The following is a 19,671-nucleotide window of genomic DNA, read 5'->3' on the forward strand; positions in this document are numbered from 1 at the left end:
TTTTGGTTCATTAAAATTTTTTGCTTCCTTCAGATAAGTATGACAGTAAATTTGCCTTATTGGATATTTTCTGTTTTACTGCCCTAAACTGAAAAATTGTTTCTCACAGACATGTTTATTTAGTTTTCGATTTTTTTTTTTTTAATTATTCAGATTTAAGGATTGTCGTGTAAATTTCAAGAGAACAGATATGTGAAATTTGTGCCCTATAACAAACAGAAAAGACCCGCCCTATTCAGGTCATTGTCATCGAAGCCATAAAATTAGCATTTTGAGTTTAAAAAATTCTCATCACCCTTTGATCATTGGAGTAGAGACATAGTTTACCAATGATGACTTTTCAATTCTAATTGGCAAAATGGAAGCACTTATTCTCATTTCATTGCCTACTTGGGAATAGAGCAGCGGCAGGGGGACGGGAGATTAAAGGCGGTCGGGCGACACAACTGCTTGATTTGCAACTGAACGCCACGTGGATTCACTCTTGTTTGTGGCTGCAGGGCGGGATTCTGGGTTCTCGATCGAAGGGAGGGCGGGTAACTAGTCGAGAGAGTGGGAGTGGGTGTTTGAAAGAGAACCAGCGGGAGGGCGGGTTACTTCGTTCACGCGGGGTGGGGCCGGGGCGCCATAGCAGGGGCAGGGCGGGGCTGCGAGACAGAGGGAGTGGGCTGAACGAGTGAGAGAGAGAGAGAGAGAGAGGTAAATGAGTTTGGTGTGGTAGATCGGATGGTTATGATGGCGCTACTGCTAGTGGTGGGGCGGGTGTGCATGGCTGGGGGTGGGGCCCAAATCAAGATTCCTAGTCACAGTTAGAAAGAAAATAGAAAAGAGAAGGATAGGAAAAACTAGAGAGTTAGTAATAAAGTAGCAATTGAGACCTGAATTGTGAGACAGATATAACAGATAGATTGATACACATTACATTACACATTACAAATTGTGAACTTGCCTTCAAACAACATCCTTATCCGTCAGTGGGTGTGTTTTTAGCTTTATTCTTCAGCTATTGTGTTTCTCTTCATTTTTGGATACCTTTTCGCTAAGAGAGGGAACTGGGCAAGGTTGCATGATTGAGTAAAAGGAGGGGCTATTCTGTTATTTAAGACTAAGGGGGAAGGGTAGGGTGGCTCCTCCAGATTCCTCTCGTCTGTTAGGGGGCGGACTAAATACTCAACAGAAGAGAGAAACAGACAAAGGGGAGGGGGAAAGAGAGCGAGAGGATAGAATAAAAATTAGGAAATTGAAATATGATCAAAAAATAATAGAGCTCAGTCAAGCATTCATTTATTCATTCAATTCATTCCACTAAAACGTACAACTTGTTTTACTCAATACTACTCTATTACAGTATACCACATAAACATTACCACCACAGACTATACATAAAACTACACTGTCCGCAGATATTTGGGCTCCTCCCCCGAATGTTGCGTGGCTCGGTTGGTCTTAATGGGCGGGAAGTTTCGGTCACTGGGAAAACTAATATTATACAGCAGAGGCGAGGAGATTTTTATATGATAAATGAGCTAAACAATAACTCAGTTTCATTTGCGATAAACAATTCAATTTATGACAATTCATTCAATCGCTTACACTGTAGCTCTGTAGCGTAAGAGGGGGAGGCGCTTGACAGACAAAAGAGCAAGAACAGAGTTAATTCGAATATCAACTCAACTTGTCTTCAGGCTCGCACGGCGCAGCCCCGAATCGAATCGCAAATAGTTACATAACTTGAACAAACAAACCACACCAGGTATTCTTCACTCTCTCTCCATATAAGACGATTACGGTCATTACACCTCTTAAGCTCAAACTGCAAATTTGAAACCAGTCTACCTGTTATGCATTCAGTCATTGTTTAACTTCATTTTTAATTTATAGACCTCGTCAATTTTTTGCACAAAAATTTCTTCAGAAAAAAATTTTCTGTTATCATTTTTCTCGTGTTCTTTTCGTCCGTTTTTGTATTGTTTTGTGACAAAAAAAGACAACTTGTCATCATGTGTAACCGCAGCAGGCTGCCAAATACACACTCGAAACAACCAACCATCTTTTGTTCTTCTTCATGACATATTAATGCATACTCTTTTCCATATTTGTCACCTTTATTGTTCGAATTTTTAACATCTCACATTTTTAACTTAACAAAAATATATATTTCATCACTGCAAATTTTAGCAATTTTATTCACTGCATTATAATATCGCTGTTTACCTGTTTGTTTATTTATTTGTTTACTTCTCCCATGACCGGTCCGCCCCCCGAAAAGCTTGTTTTTACAAGGGGAAAACTAAAAAGGGGCTAAATTGTTTTCAAAAGAGGAGGGGACAAAATTATAATTTCCAAATCAAAAGCATAAATGGGTGTGATCATGCCTCAGTAAAAATACTAAAAAATAATAAAATCAAGTCCTATACAGAGACAAAAAGCAAAATATACTCCGCCCATCTAAGCTAATTTTTCAATACCTCTTTTAAAACACAGCTCAACTATCTATTAAATCAACTCGAATTTCTTTATTTAAATTTTTCAATAAGATCAAGCAGGTACACCACATGAATTGCACTAAAAAAGCTCCGAGTTACAATTTTATTTGTAATTTTCCGGATGTCTTCGGGCAAAAAAGTAGATTTCTGCAAGAAAAGCATCGTGTTATAATAATCAATCTATAGCATTTTCGTTTTTAACATCAACCTAAGCCACGCCTTCGTTTTTGCTAATATTATTAATCACAACACAGTTGTTCTTTCATTAAAAAGTAAACAGCTCAAAATATTTTTCCTGCCTGTTCAAAGCCCGGCCCCTATAATCACTGCAAACAAAGTACCATAAAACAGTCAGTCTAAGTCTGAGTCGTTTAAAAATTCATACAAACCAACAAATCCCCACAAATGCATTAGGCAGAAAAGAAGACAACTAGTAATGCATTAACTACCTATCAATATTACAGACAAGTATAACCTTAAAAGCATTTTTAATTACAACACTAATCAACGAACATAAGTGAGTGTCTTAAAACTCAGTGAAAGCTAATTTTCTGCATTCCAAATCGAACTTTCTTTATTTCAAATGTCAGCTTTTAATTTCTAGCTTGATCAAAAAACACACGAAATTAAATTGATTCAATCTGACAGGCGCACTTTGCATAAAAGAAAAACTGAAAAAAAAACTAAAGAGCCGAGTTTTGATTTCTTCAGTCGCTCAAGATTTTTCGGAAATATTTAAAAAATAATAAAACGGCAAAATACCACTCTTTTTAAGAGATATTTGACGCCTTATTTCAGAAAATTGAAGTTACTAACAAGGCCCATTCAACCCATTAACAACCTACGCCAAAAGCACCCAAGTTGTACTCGATGCTTTGCCCTTGTAACGACAACCCTTTTTTCCAATCAGTTTTCCAAATTTCAATCACAATGTTTTTGTTCATTGTCATATCCGTCTATTTAAAGTGAAAACTTGGTTTATAATTTCAAAACCCTTTATTATAAAAAAAATTGCATCTTCAAAACTCAAGAGGAAAACACAAAAAGCTTGGCGTGAAAATGAGAAAAAAAAGATTTAGTTGATTGATTTTAAATTATTACTATTTTATAAACCTGCGAGCTGATTTCAACTTTTATATGCAAGTTATACAATTGACTTTGGCGCCATATGGATCAGCCTAGCAGGCGGAAAGAGCAAACTCGATTCTGGTTAGTGATTTCTATTATAACTCAGACCATTTTAGTTATCGTCACTTTAGGCATCACTGCATCACGCACTCATGTTTCCGATTCCAGCTGAGAAACTTTAACTCGATCTTAGAAAAAATCAACATTCTTGGTGCTACGCATATTTGTTCATTTTTACAGTCATAAATAAAGTTTGCTGTGAAAATTATCATTCTTTCAGTTGGTAACGCGGCGCTCTAAAATTTGAGACCTTTTGCTAACCTTTGGTTTTTTCAGCTTATGTCAGATTCACATGAACAAAAGCTAAAAAACCAAAGATAAACAAGGTCTCACGAAACTAACGCCGCCCATTTCTATTCGCATGATTGATTAACTGAGGTGATTTAACATGCTATACCACTTCTATTCGAAAAATATTTTATGAAGCTGGACCGAGAACTTTGCAGGTAGGTCAACTTAATAATATAGAAAATTAATTATGTCTGTTAGAGAAAAATCTTGAAACCAAACTAACATATTTCTGCTTACATATTTCTCTGTGTGATGTCATTTTGAAGACCCTTTGGATAATGTTTGAACTCAGATTTTTTTAAAAAAATTTATCTCAGTGTCGCAAAAAATTGCGGTCGGAACATTCTATGCTGCTCGCACAGCACGCGGCTCTCGTTGCATATTTATTGAAAGCTTCTCTAATTCAAGATGAAATTTACCAACCATTAGAACTATAGTGGATACCAGGAAAGCAATTTGAAAAATGAGGTCTCAAAAAAAACATTTTTTAAACGATAAAATCAAGCCAAAAAATAGGACGAGGGATCACAAACGGTCCCTTTGATTGATTTTTGAACTCAGATTTCAATGAGTGCTCTCATTGCCGGTTTTCCACTATAACTGGAAATGGAAAGTTCAAAATCAGTCCTTTTTTTAGTTCTTTCAAACACCTACAACTGTCTGCTGTTTATGTTTCTCGAAAGCAGATTCCAAGAATTACACAGAAGCGAAGCTGCGCTTCGTAAACACTAGCGAGAGTACGACAAAAAAAAGCTTTATTAAGTGAAATAACAAAAGATAGAAATAAGCCTCGAATTAGAAAATGCTACATGCTACATATGGGGTTGGAATCTGCGACCTTGAGAATTAAAGTCCCACGCCCAGCCCTCTCGGCGACGAACGCTTAACAAACGGCAAACAATAGTCACAAACAAAGCATGCTAACAAATTTCTGATGATATGCAGCAAAAGTGGCACCAAAGACAAATAGACACAATTTTGCAAGTAATAGTTTGGAATATAACAAACTGAAGGCATCGACACTAAATTTGCATGTAATAAATAAGAAAGTAGAACGCCACATTATGTATACATTATGCATTTCAAAAAATTGCGAGATATGTCGAGGTAGAAATTTTCTGAAATCTAAGTTTTATTATTGTTATGTTGTTGAAACAAATAGCTTTTTTCGGTTCATTTGATGAATTGAAAATGTATCAACTGTGTTAACTTCTTACTATTCGAATGTCAAAGCACATGCTATCCCAAACCGTAAATTTGCACCAATATTTGCGACTTAGCTTAGAATAAGTCGTAGTATAACATCACGCTTACTAAGTTTCGCTAGTGTAATCAGTCTATAGAGTTTTGCAAATTTATAACGGTCTAATTCGACTTCAAAATAGGAAGGAGGAACTGAAAAAAGCGAAATCTATTCCGTGCTCTCATTGCCTGTTTTCAATTTTCGAGTCACGTTAGACAGTTAGTAAATTGCCAAGCTCCATAGACTCATCATTCTTGGAAGCTGACTTAAATTACTGTAAACAGTTGTAAAAGTTCCAAAAAACTTTTAAAAACACAAAAAACGACTGATTGAGTAATTTTGATGAAAAAAATGGCATTAAGCCCTCAAATTTCAAGAACCATGCATGATTGACAGATTTATGATATAATTAACCAAATTTGAAAACAAAAGATCAATAGGTAAAAAATTTTATTCCGGTGGGAAATATAAAGATAGAAAACATTTTTCGTTACTCAGGTTTTTTCACATCCTTTGCTGTTTTGTCATCGGAGAGCGAAATTTGCCTTCCTTTGCAAATGAATTTGAATTGAACTTACAACAAATCAAAACTCAACCCGCGAAAAACCAAATTAGAGCATGAACAACTTTTAAGACTTTTTCCGAAAAAAAACACAAGACGTAAAAAAATTGTTTTTCCTTCGTTCATCGACACTTTAAAAACTAATAGCCGCTTGCTGTGTAAAAAAAACAGAAAGCTCTGAACATATTCAAAAAAAGCTACAAAAAAGTTCTTTTTCAATTATTTTGAAACTAGAGTCATTTTTTGCGTTACTTCTTTTCGAACTGAAAGTTTTAGCGTGTATTAGAAAAAACGCGTTAAAAGCGTGTATAAAATAGTCTTTACGCGTGTTACGTTCTTCGAATTGAATTAATAAATTATTTGAAGAGAATTTTCTCGAAAAAAAACAGGCCGGTAAATAAGCCGACAAAAATTTAAACACATTTCGAATTGAATTAGAAAACTAATTGAATAGAATTGAATTTAAAAATTAATTGAACAGAATTTTCTCAAAACACCCGGCAAATAAGCCGACAAAAATTGGGCCGAAATCATATAAGCCTACAAAATAAAACAATTGTACATCTAAAAATTTTTCAAATAAATACCAAGAAAACAACATCAGCAAAAACCAACGAAATAACAGCAGTAAATACCATCAGAAAATAACAACAAATAATCAATAAATACGACAAAAAATTGGTTAATAATGACTCACTCACCCAGGAACTTGACCTCCTTGGGACTGTGTTTGGTGGGCTTCTTCTCCACGTAGTTGGCGCCAGGCCACTTCCTAGGGCCATTTATGACCATGTTCTGCAGCATGGCCAGGTTGCTCTTAGTCACTCTCTGCGGGTAAGTCATGTTGGTTGCCACGTACACTGGAACTGCCACCTATGCCAATTGTTTAGCCAGTCATTACCTTTCTTAGATAGTTTTAAGTGAGGTTTTTAAGATCTTATCGCATATCTAAATCCGAACAAAAAAAAAACTAACAATTGGAATCTAAAAACTGAATAAAACAGCTCCAAAATCAACAAAATCTCAAGTTTAATTAACTCCCTGAAATTTTTTGGAGCTTATGATCCAATGCTAAGCTATGGTTCCTTTCCATTTCGTCAATGGTCAGTCGGAACAATCAATCCAATGGAGGATGCCAACCTGGTCTATGCGCATGTTTGGGTCGGGTGATATGACTGTCCTGCCCGAAAAGTCCACCCTCTTGCCCGACAGATTCCCCCTGAAGCGGCCCTGTTTGCCCTTGAGTCTCTGGACGAGGGACCTGAGGGCAACTTTGGGCTGGTACTGGGTGGGGATTCCTGGCGTCTGGGAGTTGATGTAGAGTGCACACTGTAACTGCAAGTAGTCCCAATCTTCCATCACCTACACAACATGCAGGTAGAAAAAAATAAGAAAGGAGAAATTAAGACTCCTTTCCCTCCCCCCTATTCCCACATGCGAGTTCTACTTGAACCATTTTTCTTTTCATCATCTATTTTAATAAATATTGGCAATCCCAACCATATTTGGCTTTCATATATAACCAAAAAAAAAGATGTTAAATGAGCGGGGGGGGGGGGGGGGGTTCGTTCTAGTCAAAATTCAATTGCTGCAAAAATCAATTCAACTTAAATTTTTAAATTGAGCTAGATATAATATATTCTGATTCCTAATTGTGCGTGAATTGATACGTGACAAAAGGTAAGCTGCAGTGTGATACGGACACTTTGCTTTTCTTCTGATTTAATTGGTCGATAATTTCCCTTCTCAAAAACGCTTCAAAAGGACATTTGTTCAAAAAAAGACTAGCAAACGCCAAAGCTTATTGTATTGGTAAGGTTTTGGTATAGCTGAAATCAAAATGACTGGCCTAAGAAAACATAAAACAATCAATCCATCTTCGATCAAAACTATTCTTAACTCGCCGCTGAAAGTAACATAATAACGCTGCCATTATATGACAATAGCAACAATTATGCGTTCAAAATTATGGGTTAATTTATTGAAACCATTAATTTAAATTCATATTGATTGTTTTTAACAATCATGTCATTATTTTATTCTGTGTATGAGCTGACCATCTGAGTTCTGGCGTTTTTCTTGTAGTGTGTGCGAATGATGTCGTTGAGGAAGATGATCTCTGCCAGCTTCACACTCAAGTCGTCCTCCCGTGTGCCCGCCTTGAAGTCGGACGCCACCGACGGGCGAATGCAGAGTGGAGGCACTAGTATTTTCTGCAAAATCAGGTCCGCCGGCTTGCCCACACTCTAGAACAAGAGACGGAACTTCATCTAATGTCTTTCCATGTCAAAGTTGACTAAACGATTGTATCATTTTTGATGCTCACGTGTGGTCGAGAGAAAATAAAAAGAGCATTTTGATATACAGTGTAGTGTGACTTAAATTATGCGGACAAAACGAATAAAACTTGAAAATTAAAACGAGTTTATCTAAAATTGGGTTGACTTTAAGCAAAAAACGACAAAGACACAACTTGCCAAGAATTTAGGCAGAATTATTAATTTGCAAAATTATTAATTTCGCAAGAATCGGGCTCAAAATTTAACCCAAAACACGATCATCTTTAGTTTTTCAAAAATTACGCCAAAACTGTTGGTTCAATTGCAGACAAAATGACATCACAGTGAGCCTATCACATAGCCCAACAAAGCTTAAGACGACTATAAAAATCTCAATTTTGTATGAAACAACTTATTTTCGTTGCATAGCCAACAATTGCCATTTTTATCAGGCTCTCTATCATTCTATTTTATCAGCAATTGAACCTATAGCTTTGGTGTAATTTCTAATTGACTAACAAAGCCAATAAAGATCATTTTTAGGGTAAAATTTTGGGCATAATTTTTTGATAACTAAATACACCATATTAATTTCAAAATCTGAGCAAGTTTTGTCTTCGTCATTTTGTGTCTCAAGTTAAACCAATTTGAGAAACACGCGTTTAAAAAATCAGGTTTTAATCTCTTCGTCCGAATAGTTTAAAACAATAGTTTGACTGTTGAAATTATTTGAATGAGGCTATTTTTGTTCAAGTTTTTTGATGATGCATATTTTAAAGATATTGATTATCAAATAAAAACTCAAAACCTGTGAATGAACCCGTGGATAAATTTCAACTTCGATACAAGTATTGATAAGCGTATTGAAATTTGTTCCGGAAAATAGCATTGTAGGCTAAGCACGAAAACCATGAGACCAAAGCTATGACGGCAAAAAAAAACGATTAAAAACTTTGCTCAGACTTTTGAAAAAAAAGCGGAATATTTATGCTTGGCTGGTCAACTTATGACATTTTACTTAAGCATTTTTGACGGAATATTTTTATACCATCTGAAAGCTATTGTTGCCTGGAGCTAAAATTAAAAAAAAACATCTGTGATTAATTGTCGATAATTAATAGATGTTTGAAAAATGCTAGCTTGCCCAATTTGGGATAAATAAATAGCTAAATATTGCGTTCTTATAATACGCGTAAGCGGTGGGATAATGCGTTCCATATTAAATTGAGAAAAGGAGCGTTCCAAATAAAATGAGCGTTCCAATTAAATAGGATACGAGACGCTAAATAGATCCCTCCGTAGTTTACATTAGCATGCAAAGAGATGAACTGAAGAAAAAAATTTCTTTTCAATTATTTCGTCAATTTTTTGACCAAGTAACTTTTTAATTGACACAAGATTGCAATCGAAACATTCAGGGTTTCGCCCTGATATACAAGCAGTCTTGTTTTTGTGAAAATGTTGTTGCAATTTTCTTCTTGAAATGAAACTAGAAAAAGAGAAATGACGGCCGAACTCGCAGCTAAGCCCATTTTATGTTCAACACCCGTTGAACAAAAAAATAAGCATTCAGCTCTAAAAATTTGAACAAAAATTTTTGAACTAGAACTTTGAGCTAGACCCAGTATGTAAACATGCATAAAATCCACAGTCATCATTTAGAAGGATGTAAAATGAGGTAACTAAGCCATTACAAAATGGGTCAAAAACTTACTGCCGAAAGAAGCTAATACAAATAATAAACCACTCGGAGGTAAAATTACAATCAGAACTAAGGGCAAATTTTGCGAAGATTGAACTCATTAAAAAAGCTGAAAAAAACCTGCAACAAATTTGACCTCAACTTTCATCAACTTATCAGCAAAACTGTTAGACCAGCTATTCGCCGAAAGAAAGTCTACGCGCATAATTGATACCGCTTGCTGACTCTTGATGACTCGGTTTTTTATAAAGAATTTTTTAAAACAAATTTGAAATTTGAATAAAAACAAAAAATGAAACATTGTTTTCACATGCATTCATGTTAGCATACTTGACGTAAATTCCTGATTTTAAAGTTGGTTGAGTTTCTTAAAGTTTCTAAGTGGCAAAATCAATTAAAATATAAAATTCAAAGTTTTAATTCATCGCGAGGCAAAAACACCTCCATCTGAAATAGTGAGACGATTCGTCACAGCTGCTTTCAAAAATCTGACGGCGAAAATTTGATGTTTTCCAAGCTTCAGCAGGTTTGAGATGACTTAACTTTGCACTTTGAAATTTTCGTCTGAAAACTCTGAAAAAAATGCAAACTATTGAAAGATGTTCGGAAGTTAGTTTTTTTGGAAGCTAGCTTTTGGAAGTTAATTTATAAGTCAATGTGGAAGTCGGCTTTTTTGGAATCCAAACCACGGTCAAAAGGTTTTAAATGCGATGAAAGACGAGCCCTTTCTTTTAGGTATTCGATACACTTTTGAAAAACAAACAACACATCATACGCCAGATTTCCTTACCTTCACTTCGTGAAATGGTCGAAACTTAAACAATAACTTCGCAAATTATTGTTCTGACGACGCTGTGATGGACAATTTTTGATTCCGGTGTGAATTATTCTAAGCAAATGAAAGTCCTTTTTTTCTTAAGTTATGTTTTGAAACTCTAAGAAAAAACATAACTACTTTCCCTCTTTGGATTTCAATAAAATCTAATATTGACGGTCTTTTAAAGTAAACCAGTTTTGGAAAAAGTTAGATCATTAGATAATTTGTTTTATACCGCAGAGAGATCTTGAAAAAATCTAATTTTGTTGATCAACTAAAATGTGTTGTTTTTTTTACGTTACTGGAATCTTAAATTTATTTCATGCAAAACTGAGCTCTAAAATTTTTTCACAATTTCATATCATATTGTTTTTCACAATTTCAAATGGTCAAGGTGATCGTGATTAAAGTATTGTGAGCTACGAGCGAACCAACCAGTCATTACTTTTTAGAAACAATTAGCACAGGACTCGCACCAACGGTGCTTCAAATAAAAATTGTCGAACGTAAAAAGAGTTTGCTAAAACAGGTACCAAAACAGCGATACTTAATGCAATCGTGAAGATAAAATGTGCTCATCTATCAAGGCTATCAAAACTTCATATATCGAAAACCAAAAGGATTTTTTTTTCATAAATCAAGCTATTTAAAAAAAATGAAAAAATCATAAAAAACGCCATTTGATGAAAACGAAAAGGATTCGAGCAATCACAATTAGACGCCATAATTGCAACCCCTGATTGTACCCTGAAAGTTACCCATTATAAGGTTGAGCGTTTCAAGTTCGGTTAGTTTTTTATATCTAAAATTTAAGACATTGAAAAAAAAAACATAGTCATAAAAAACACCATATCTCACAAACCGAAAGAATTTGAGCAGTCATTTGGAACTTCTGAGTGTATCCTGACAGTACCCCACCCCACTATAGGGCTAAGAAAATCAAATTCGGTTAGTTTTTTTATATCCAAAACTTTTGAAAAAAAATGAAAAAAAAACATTTTTAGATGTCAACATAGGGTTTTCTTAAACATGTCTCAAATGAAACGCCAATTATATAATGCATAGAATTTAAGCATGAAAAAAGACTAAACTGATTGGTGCAAGAAAATCTAGTTTGCGACAAACGGTTGGTTCATAAACGCATCTGAGATAACTGAATTTATAAATGGCTAAGCAGCACTTCGCAAACGAAGCACGTCAAAGACAAGCTTTAAAAACGGCAAAAGCTTCGCATCTATTGCTTGGACTCGATTTAATTTGAAAAGTTTCTATGAGCCCGTCTGGATTTGGGACAATTCTCACAGCTCATTCAAGTACACCTAAGTCTTTGACTCAAGCAGTCTATTACTCCAGCAGTCTATAAAAGTCTATAATTCCAGCAAAATGACAATAGTCACACCTTCAAAAATTTAATTAGGTTTAAGAAATTTGTACAATTGAGCTCGCTAAGGTGCACAAAAAAACATAAACAACATTAATTTGATAAGCTTTGCATAGCATTGTAGGCTTGTGGAAATATTTAAAAACTCAATTTCAGCTAAATAGTTGAGGAAAACAACCACCATAATTACATAAGCTAATAGAATTAACAGAGCAGCCACCAAGCCAACAATGAGTAAGTAGACGCTCATCATTGAGCCACAAACAAAAAAAACGCCATAAATAAAACAATGTCAGAATAAAATTTTAGAGCGATTACGTTTTAAAACTACCATATTTTATACTACAACCGACCAGAATTATTTTACACAGGGGCAAAGCAGTGAAACGACAAATCGTAACAAAAACTCAAAAAATCGTAAAATTTGCAAAAATATCCAAAATCTTGGAACATAAAAAACTGCACCTTTGAAAATTTTACGGGAAGAGCGAAGCATCGCGCTACATGCAATAAAACATATACATTGCGGGACAAATTAACCAACGAAAATAGAGATGAAAGCCCTAGAAAAAATGATCGAAACAATTGATCTACCAAAAAGTTTCCTAAATTTGTCTTAATTTTGTCATAAATTAGATTCCTGTAACAAAAATAAACCAAAGATAGGAGAATGAATGTTAAATAAGCATCGAAACCAAACTAATAAAGCGGCAACAAAATCGACAATTCTTGAGCAGACACGTTGAGCCGACAGAAAAACTTTTTTATTGGAAATACTTAAAAATCCAAAAAGTTTTTAAGTCCCCCTCAAAACACTAAGAAAAAACACTTTTGCTGCTCAAACCTCTCAAAAATGCCTCTAAGCCGATATTTATAATATGAAACCTTTCAAGCCTCAAAAATGAGAAAAAAGGAAAACAAAACGAAAACAAAAACTGATATACTGATATCGGAGTTGGTGAATTTGCAAACAACATTAAAACTTCGAATAGAACGGACATTTAAAATGTATACAAATTCAAAAAATTGTCTGTTTTCTATCTTTTTTTTAGTTGAGGAAAGAAGAGATGGATCTTTGTCCTTTTTACCCAACCTCATCTGAGCATCAATTTTATGGTGTTATGAGAGGTTTTACGAGGTGATTATAAAAAATGCTTGTTATAGCCTAATTGTTGAAAAATGCTTGTTGAAAATGCTTGTTATAGACTAATTAGTCCGCATATAAGTTTTCATAAAAATCGGTTTGTGCGAACAGTAACTTTACTTGTGAAAAATTGCAGGTGGGGAAAAGAAAAAGAGCCGAAGAGATAACCAAAAATTCAGTCATCCTGTGAACAAAGTTACTTACGTGGAAAAAAAAGAATATTACCCCATAGTAATACCCTTGCTTATCGCAAGGCTAAAAAAATAAACATAGCCAACTGACAGTTGGAAAAACGTAATGAACGCAAGAAAATTTAAAAAAAAATGACTTTTTTTTTCAAAAACCTTTAACTTTTGAATATCGAAGACGTTAAAGCTCTTTGAATTTGCAGAACATATGATGATGGACACTTTTTTGTTAAAAATAACCCAATTTGGAAAAAATTTGATCAAAAGGCAAAACTTTTATTTCGCTGGGAAATCTTATAATTAATTTCCATTTTCGAAATTAGAAGTCGATCACGTTTTTCGTGAACTTTACACTTTTGCTGTTCGATAGTGGAGTTTACCTTCCTTTTAACAATGAAAATGCACTGAACTTAAAAGAAATCCTTAGTGAAGCAGCCAAAAATCAAAATTGAGCGTGAACAAATTTTAAGACTTTTTCCTCAGGAAAAAAAACCAAAAAAAAATCAGTAGGACATATATAAGAGTATTCAATACGTTCATTACTCTGAATAACCATTAATCTCAAAGTAGCAAAAAATGCAATAAATGGATTTTGAGTTGCAAAATATATCGTTTTATTGGTTACCGAGATCACTTAGTTCGAAATTTTTCAGCAGTTTACAAATGAAAAGCTTTAAAATGATATATCTAACGCTGTTGTACAATGTTTCCTTGATTTTGTGAGGTATAATAACTAACAAGCACACGCCTTTTCAGTACCGATAACTTTTCTTGCAACTGAAGTTTTTAATTTAATTGCCCTGCATCGGGTTGTTGACTAAAATCGAAATGCTAGGAAGAATCACTTGTGACAAAATGTTGAAAATGATCTGTGGATTTCTTACCTTGTTCATGAGTAAGAGTGCGATATCTTCATCCCTTATCTTCTCAAATAGACTCAAAACCATCACTGGGTTTAAAGGCTCCTGAATTTTAGTCTCATCAATATCCTTATGATTCGCTAACACATTCTCGAAATCCTTCCGCACACTTTCACTCATTCTGTCTTTGCTGGCTTTGGAGGCCGCACCACCTGAAGATGTCGAGGCCTTGTACTTCATGTGAACCAGTTTAAGAGCGCCAATTTTGAGGATCTGTCCGTTCTTCGCTCCACAGTAAGGACAGATGGCGTTCTTTCTGGCTCGCTCATAGATTGTCTAAATATGGAAGAGATCAACTGAAAACTTGTTTTCAAATTCAAAGCTTATTTCACAACAAACCCCAATTTAGCTTCTGCAGCTAACATTTTTTGTTGTGGCAAAATTAGGTTAAATTGAAGCCAATTAAAACACAGACGCGAAGTAGCAAATACAAGTAGAGAAAAAAAGCTAAAACACAATGTTATGAATATATTCTTTGAAAAACAAAAAACTAGCAGAATCGAACCAAAGAGCTCCGGATTGCGATTAGGTTGAGCAATTGTAAACTCGTTATAAAACACAAGGCTTTGCTAGTGTAATAATGTAGTGAGCTACCTTTCTGATTTGTTTCTTCTGCAAGTAAGTCAGATTGGGTCTCAGCACCTGTTTACGGAACTTTGCAACGTCATCCGTCTTCAGCAGAACACGTGCGCACACTTTACATATGGAAGTCAGCACCTGGGAAAAAACACGAGCAGTTCAAAACACAGGTTTTGAGAAATCAGGAAACTGAATGCTTAATGATTTTAAAACTATAATGCTTTTCGTTGAAGTAATTTTTCGATACTATTTCAATGTTACCCTTCATACAATGTCAGGAAACAAATCAGCTACGGGCTGCACGATCAATGTATTTATTTTCTGTACTCACGTAAAGCGTTCAACCTATTCCGAACTAAATATCTTCTAAATACCTGATTATCACTTGCAAAAATGCAGCTTGTCATTAAACTCATTGATTTACAAACATATCCGTCAAATTTAGCCTTCAAATGCAGAAAAAGGCGTGAATAATCTCGTCACTATGCCGCACAAATATCTATGGTCAAATTTGATAGGCTGAAAAATATTATTTTTAACCAAAGAACTATCTCCCTCCTAAACTGATTTAGGGGGAAGATTGTTCACTTGGTTCCATTAATCTTCGTCAGGTGTAAATATAAGTCTCGGACAGAATATTAACTAAAATAGTCCAGCGTCTAATTTCCACTTTTCCACAGTCAACATCATCATCGTCAATTTCAACACCTCTAATGACCGATCTGTATGAAAACAATCTAAGAAAAAGGAAAGTACTAGCCTGTTTGATTGACTTGAGGTATCCCACGTGAAAAACAGGAAGTTCAAGGTCGATGACGCCGAAATGACCGATACAGTCTTCAAAACTGAGGTTACATGTCGAGCATGTTTTGCCTTTTCCGCAGACACCTAAACATTTGAAATGAAAATGAGTCAAAATAGTTATGACAATTTATCCACCACATACGGAAAGGACCAACATACGAGCTGTTCAACTCTTCGCGGATAACAGCTATTAAACCCTTGCTTAAGAATTGCATGCAACTTTTTGGGCTATTTTTCTGGGCTGGGCAATGTTGCCTCAACGTCAAGAAACGAGTACGGATCATGGTGAGACTCGAACATCAGCCCTTCTGATTGAGAGGCCGAGACGTAACCACTTCACTATCGCTCCCCTTAACATTAACCGCATACATCCGAAAAAGAGAAGCATTAAACTATGAAAAGGAGAATCTTTTGCCGAAAAATTGAGCATGAAAATAGGATAAACTACATCGTATACAGACTCGAAGCAGATTTGCACCACTTGCGATATGATACATACACTGCACGACAAAATAACTGCGCACAAAAAGAACAAAAAACCGCTGTAGAAATGAAAATAGAAAATAACGCAAAAACAAAAACTAGATCTACCATAATTTTCATACATTTGTCATGTAACCTCATTTGTTTGATTTCAGAAAAAAAACATGTCAATAACAGCACATAACAACAAAGAATTACGAAGCGGTCACAAGGCCGGCAATGCTTGAGCAGACACCCGTTGAGCCAAAAAAGAAATATTTTTATTTAAAAACTTGGAACATGAAACATCTTGAAAATTTCAATATGAGACCGAAAAAACCGATATAATATAAGTCAAAAATTTTGATGCCGATTAAATAAAATTAGACAAAAAAATAAAAACTTAAGTTCAACAAATCGGAGTTAGTAATCTACAGGTCAATTTTCGAATATAACGGGTATGTCAAATGCAGACATGCTCGAAATATCTTTTTTGATTGACGAAAGTACAGACGGAAAGATCAGCTGAACTTGGAGATCCTGTAAACGAAATCAGTTACGAGAAAAAAAAGTCCATACCCGGTTTAAAGTGTCGGAGCCATTATTTTCGCACTGTCTATAACTTTTAAAGTGACACCACTCTAGAATTTGTTGCGACCACTCTTAAGGATTCGGAAGGAATTATGGCAGAGACAGGTGTTTTTGTCGCTTAACTTTGAACACTTTCGGTTTTTAGACTAACTTACAGCACGGTAACGATAATCACTCCTATGATCTCTATGAATTCTATGAAGATAAAAAAAATTTAAATAGAAATTCGTTGGTCCGACAATTCTATATTACTTAAGCATCACAGCTACCGTTGTCATTTCAGAATGATTGTACTCCAGTCAACAACACACCACCACCCCACCCACCAACCCCCCCCCCCCCCCGCACCAAACTATCACATTTGCATCCAGTCAGCAGCTAGTTCTTACCCAGTCTGGGATCCAGCACCCCATGTGGAGTGGGGGAGTGGTTCTGGTCTGCCAAGTACATGTCCTTGTCCACACAGGGCACATGGGATACCCTCATCATCTCCCCACTGGACATCATGCCAAAACTCACGTGGGAAATAGATTTGGACTGGTTCAACTCGCGCCAAAGTTCCTTCACCATCTTTACTATTACTAATATGATTTTTATTCACAGCACTCAATTCAGATGGCCAACTCAAAACTACTTCAATCTTTTCTCCAACACACAATTCGTTGGCTATGGAGGTACTAACTATAGTCATGTTGCAAAAGTGATCATCACAATCACAACTCAGTTTTTTCCAATGAATTGTTTTGAATTTATAAAGACTAATACTTTCGAGCTCGATAATTTACAGTTTTGTGAACACGAATTTAAAATGTTTTACAGAGGCGAAGCTGAGCTTCGTACCACTTATGATACAAAATGAATGCCTGTGATTAAATCGTTTTTGTCAACAAAAAGTATAAAATGTGCACCAAAAGCTCAAAAAATTCGGAACAAAATTACGTGCATCATTAGAAATTTTACAAGGAGCTTTCAGAATGCTAGAAACAAGCCGAATTCTTTTTAAAATCCTTTCTGCGAAACAGCCAACAAAAAAAAACAGACCATAATCTTAACTAGTCGAAAATTTTAAGTTTGCAAAAAACAACAGGTCTTAACTAGAATCGAACTCCCGTGCTTTGTCGTCTCAAGCATGGGTGTTACAGATCCTGGGAAAAGACTGAGCCTCTAAACAAAGATGGGCTACGGAAACTACGCCGAAAAAAATAAACAATAGTCCGGAAAGCACAAAAACACTAGTTTTCAAGAAACAAGACGCGTTCGGATTCGAACTAAAAACCTCTGCCGTCTCAAGCATTTGTGTTCTCCACGCCAAATGTGCCGGATGGTTGATTCAATTTGGTAACAAAGTCGAAAAAAACCACAGCACAAACTGTTCGTACCGAAAAAAAAGTTTAAGTTGCCCTTCCCCGAAGAACACACACAAGCACAGAAAATGTTTTTCGCTCAACTAACGACGCAATGAAAAGCCACAAAGTCGATATCACATAAGCCGAAGCCTATTAATTCGGAGAACAACAAAAACTGAAAAAATGAAATTTTAACAGATCTGGTTGGCAAAACTACAACCAACATAGAAAGCAAATTTCGATTAAGCCGTATAATTAAAATGCTAAAATTACGTATGTTGCAATAGAAAGGCACAGTAGATGAATGAGACCAGGAGATGGATGATTCCTGTAAACAAAGTTATTTACAGGAAGAAGTATATTTCCCGATTGCAAAATAATTGCTTATTGCAAGGGTAATAATACAAGTATTCGATTTCAATATTAGAATAAATCTAGTTAGACTGAAAAAAAAATTAAAAACAAAGATTTTTGGAGTCAAGTCAACTACAAAAAAAACTGTGAATTGCAATTGCGATGGCTTCTGCAACACGCCTGTAATTCCTTCCAGGGTAGACAGTAGACTGAGTCTCTTGAAAAAAGACCATATATCTCAGATTCTCATTACAAAATCTGAAAACAAAACAGATATTCCAGTGGTCATTTTCTTAATTTTTCATGCTCCTTTAGTCCAATTATCATGAGTTCTGAACCCTTCATACAAAACCTTGTAGTCGAAGCTTATGGTTCGAAGCTATAAAGTCGAAGCTTATTTTGGTAGGGAAAGGAATATCGGTGCAAGACTCAAGAGTAGGGACTGAACTATATTCAACATTCGTCGAAAATTAAGTTTTTGAGCTACTGAAAAATAAAAAGTGACGAGATCGCTTAGTGCTTCTGACATTCATTCTCTTGCTGAAAACAAACGAATCTTGGGAACAACCTTCATTACATCAATTTGCTTACAGGTGCGGGTTCCCCGACATCATAATTTTACTATAAACATATAGGTTTTATTGTTTGTGGATTCCACAGCAACTTTGAATAATACAGTGTTTCAGCTATTTGTTTGTGGAATCCAAAACAGCAAAGATAAAAAAATTGCGGTTTCCGCGACAAATCTGTCTGTGGCCTGTTGCGGAATCCTCCTACAATTCACATAACACACAGTTTGGCGTCGCAATATTTGTTCTTAAATTTTTTTCTTCAAAACGACAGAAAAACCCTAACAAACGACAGAAAACACATGATCCAGTCACAATTTTTGTGAAAAAGTTCAAAAGTTCTGTAGCAATCATATTGTATTTGAAAACTCTTTAGTTTTTGAAAATTTGAAACCATATCCCAGAGTCTAAGTTAAATCAATCATTTAGAAGCCGATCTTCCAACCTCTAAGAGTTCCATGACAGCACAAAAATATGATTGAAAGTTTTGCAATTTATCCAAATCTAATTCTTGGAGAAAAAATTCAAAAAGCATAAAATACGCCACATCTCGGCTCTCGAAAGATTAGGATCAGTCGAAATTGGATTTCCTGTATCTAAACCCAAAGAGTAACTCAAAACTTCCCCATCATGGGCATGAAATTTTCAAGTTCTAAAAGCTTTTCTCAAATCTAAGTTTTTATGAGAAATTTTTTTTTAAATCTCACAAAAAACATCATTTCTCAAAAAGCAAAAGAAATTGCGCTGTCATATTTCGAGGGCAGA

The 19,671-nt window shown here is 35.2% G+C and overlaps 2 protein-coding genes across 3 annotated transcripts in view; one reads left to right on the forward strand and one right to left on the reverse strand.

The window, feature by feature from the left end:
* Positions 1 to 18,597, reverse strand: part of LOC134840765 (DNA-directed RNA polymerase III subunit RPC1-like) — an 80,220-nt gene extending 61,623 nt beyond the window's left edge. Inside the window, exons 1-8 of one of the 2 annotated variants that reach the window (XM_063856794.1) lie at positions 18,518 to 18,597; positions 17,027 to 17,303; positions 15,541 to 15,668; positions 14,796 to 14,918; positions 14,166 to 14,477; positions 7,828 to 8,016; positions 6,911 to 7,132; positions 6,472 to 6,643 (exon numbers count right to left, since the gene is read on the reverse strand). In XM_063856794.1, coding sequence (XP_063712864.1) covers positions 6,472 to 6,643; positions 6,911 to 7,132; positions 7,828 to 8,016; positions 14,166 to 14,477; positions 14,796 to 14,918; positions 15,541 to 15,668; positions 17,027 to 17,207 — 1,327 coding nt within the window. In that variant the 5' untranslated portion in view covers positions 17,208 to 17,303; positions 18,518 to 18,597. Of the gene's footprint in view, positions 1 to 6,471; positions 6,644 to 6,910; positions 7,133 to 7,827; positions 8,017 to 14,165; positions 14,478 to 14,795; positions 14,919 to 15,540; positions 15,669 to 17,026; positions 17,319 to 18,517 lie in introns of both variants that reach the window. The other variant, XM_063856793.1, reaches the window with a different exon arrangement.
* LOC134840426 (phosphatidylinositol 3-kinase catalytic subunit type 3-like) overlaps positions 1 to 19,671 on the forward strand; it is a 513,967-nt gene that overhangs the window by 158,603 nt on the left and 335,693 nt on the right. The window lies entirely within an intron of this gene.

Source organism: Symsagittifera roscoffensis, chromosome 2 (genome assembly GCF_963678635.1).
Source record: "Symsagittifera roscoffensis chromosome 2, txSymRosc1.1, whole genome shotgun sequence".
Classification (NCBI taxonomy): Eukaryota; Metazoa; Xenacoelomorpha; order Acoela; family Convolutidae; genus Symsagittifera; species Symsagittifera roscoffensis.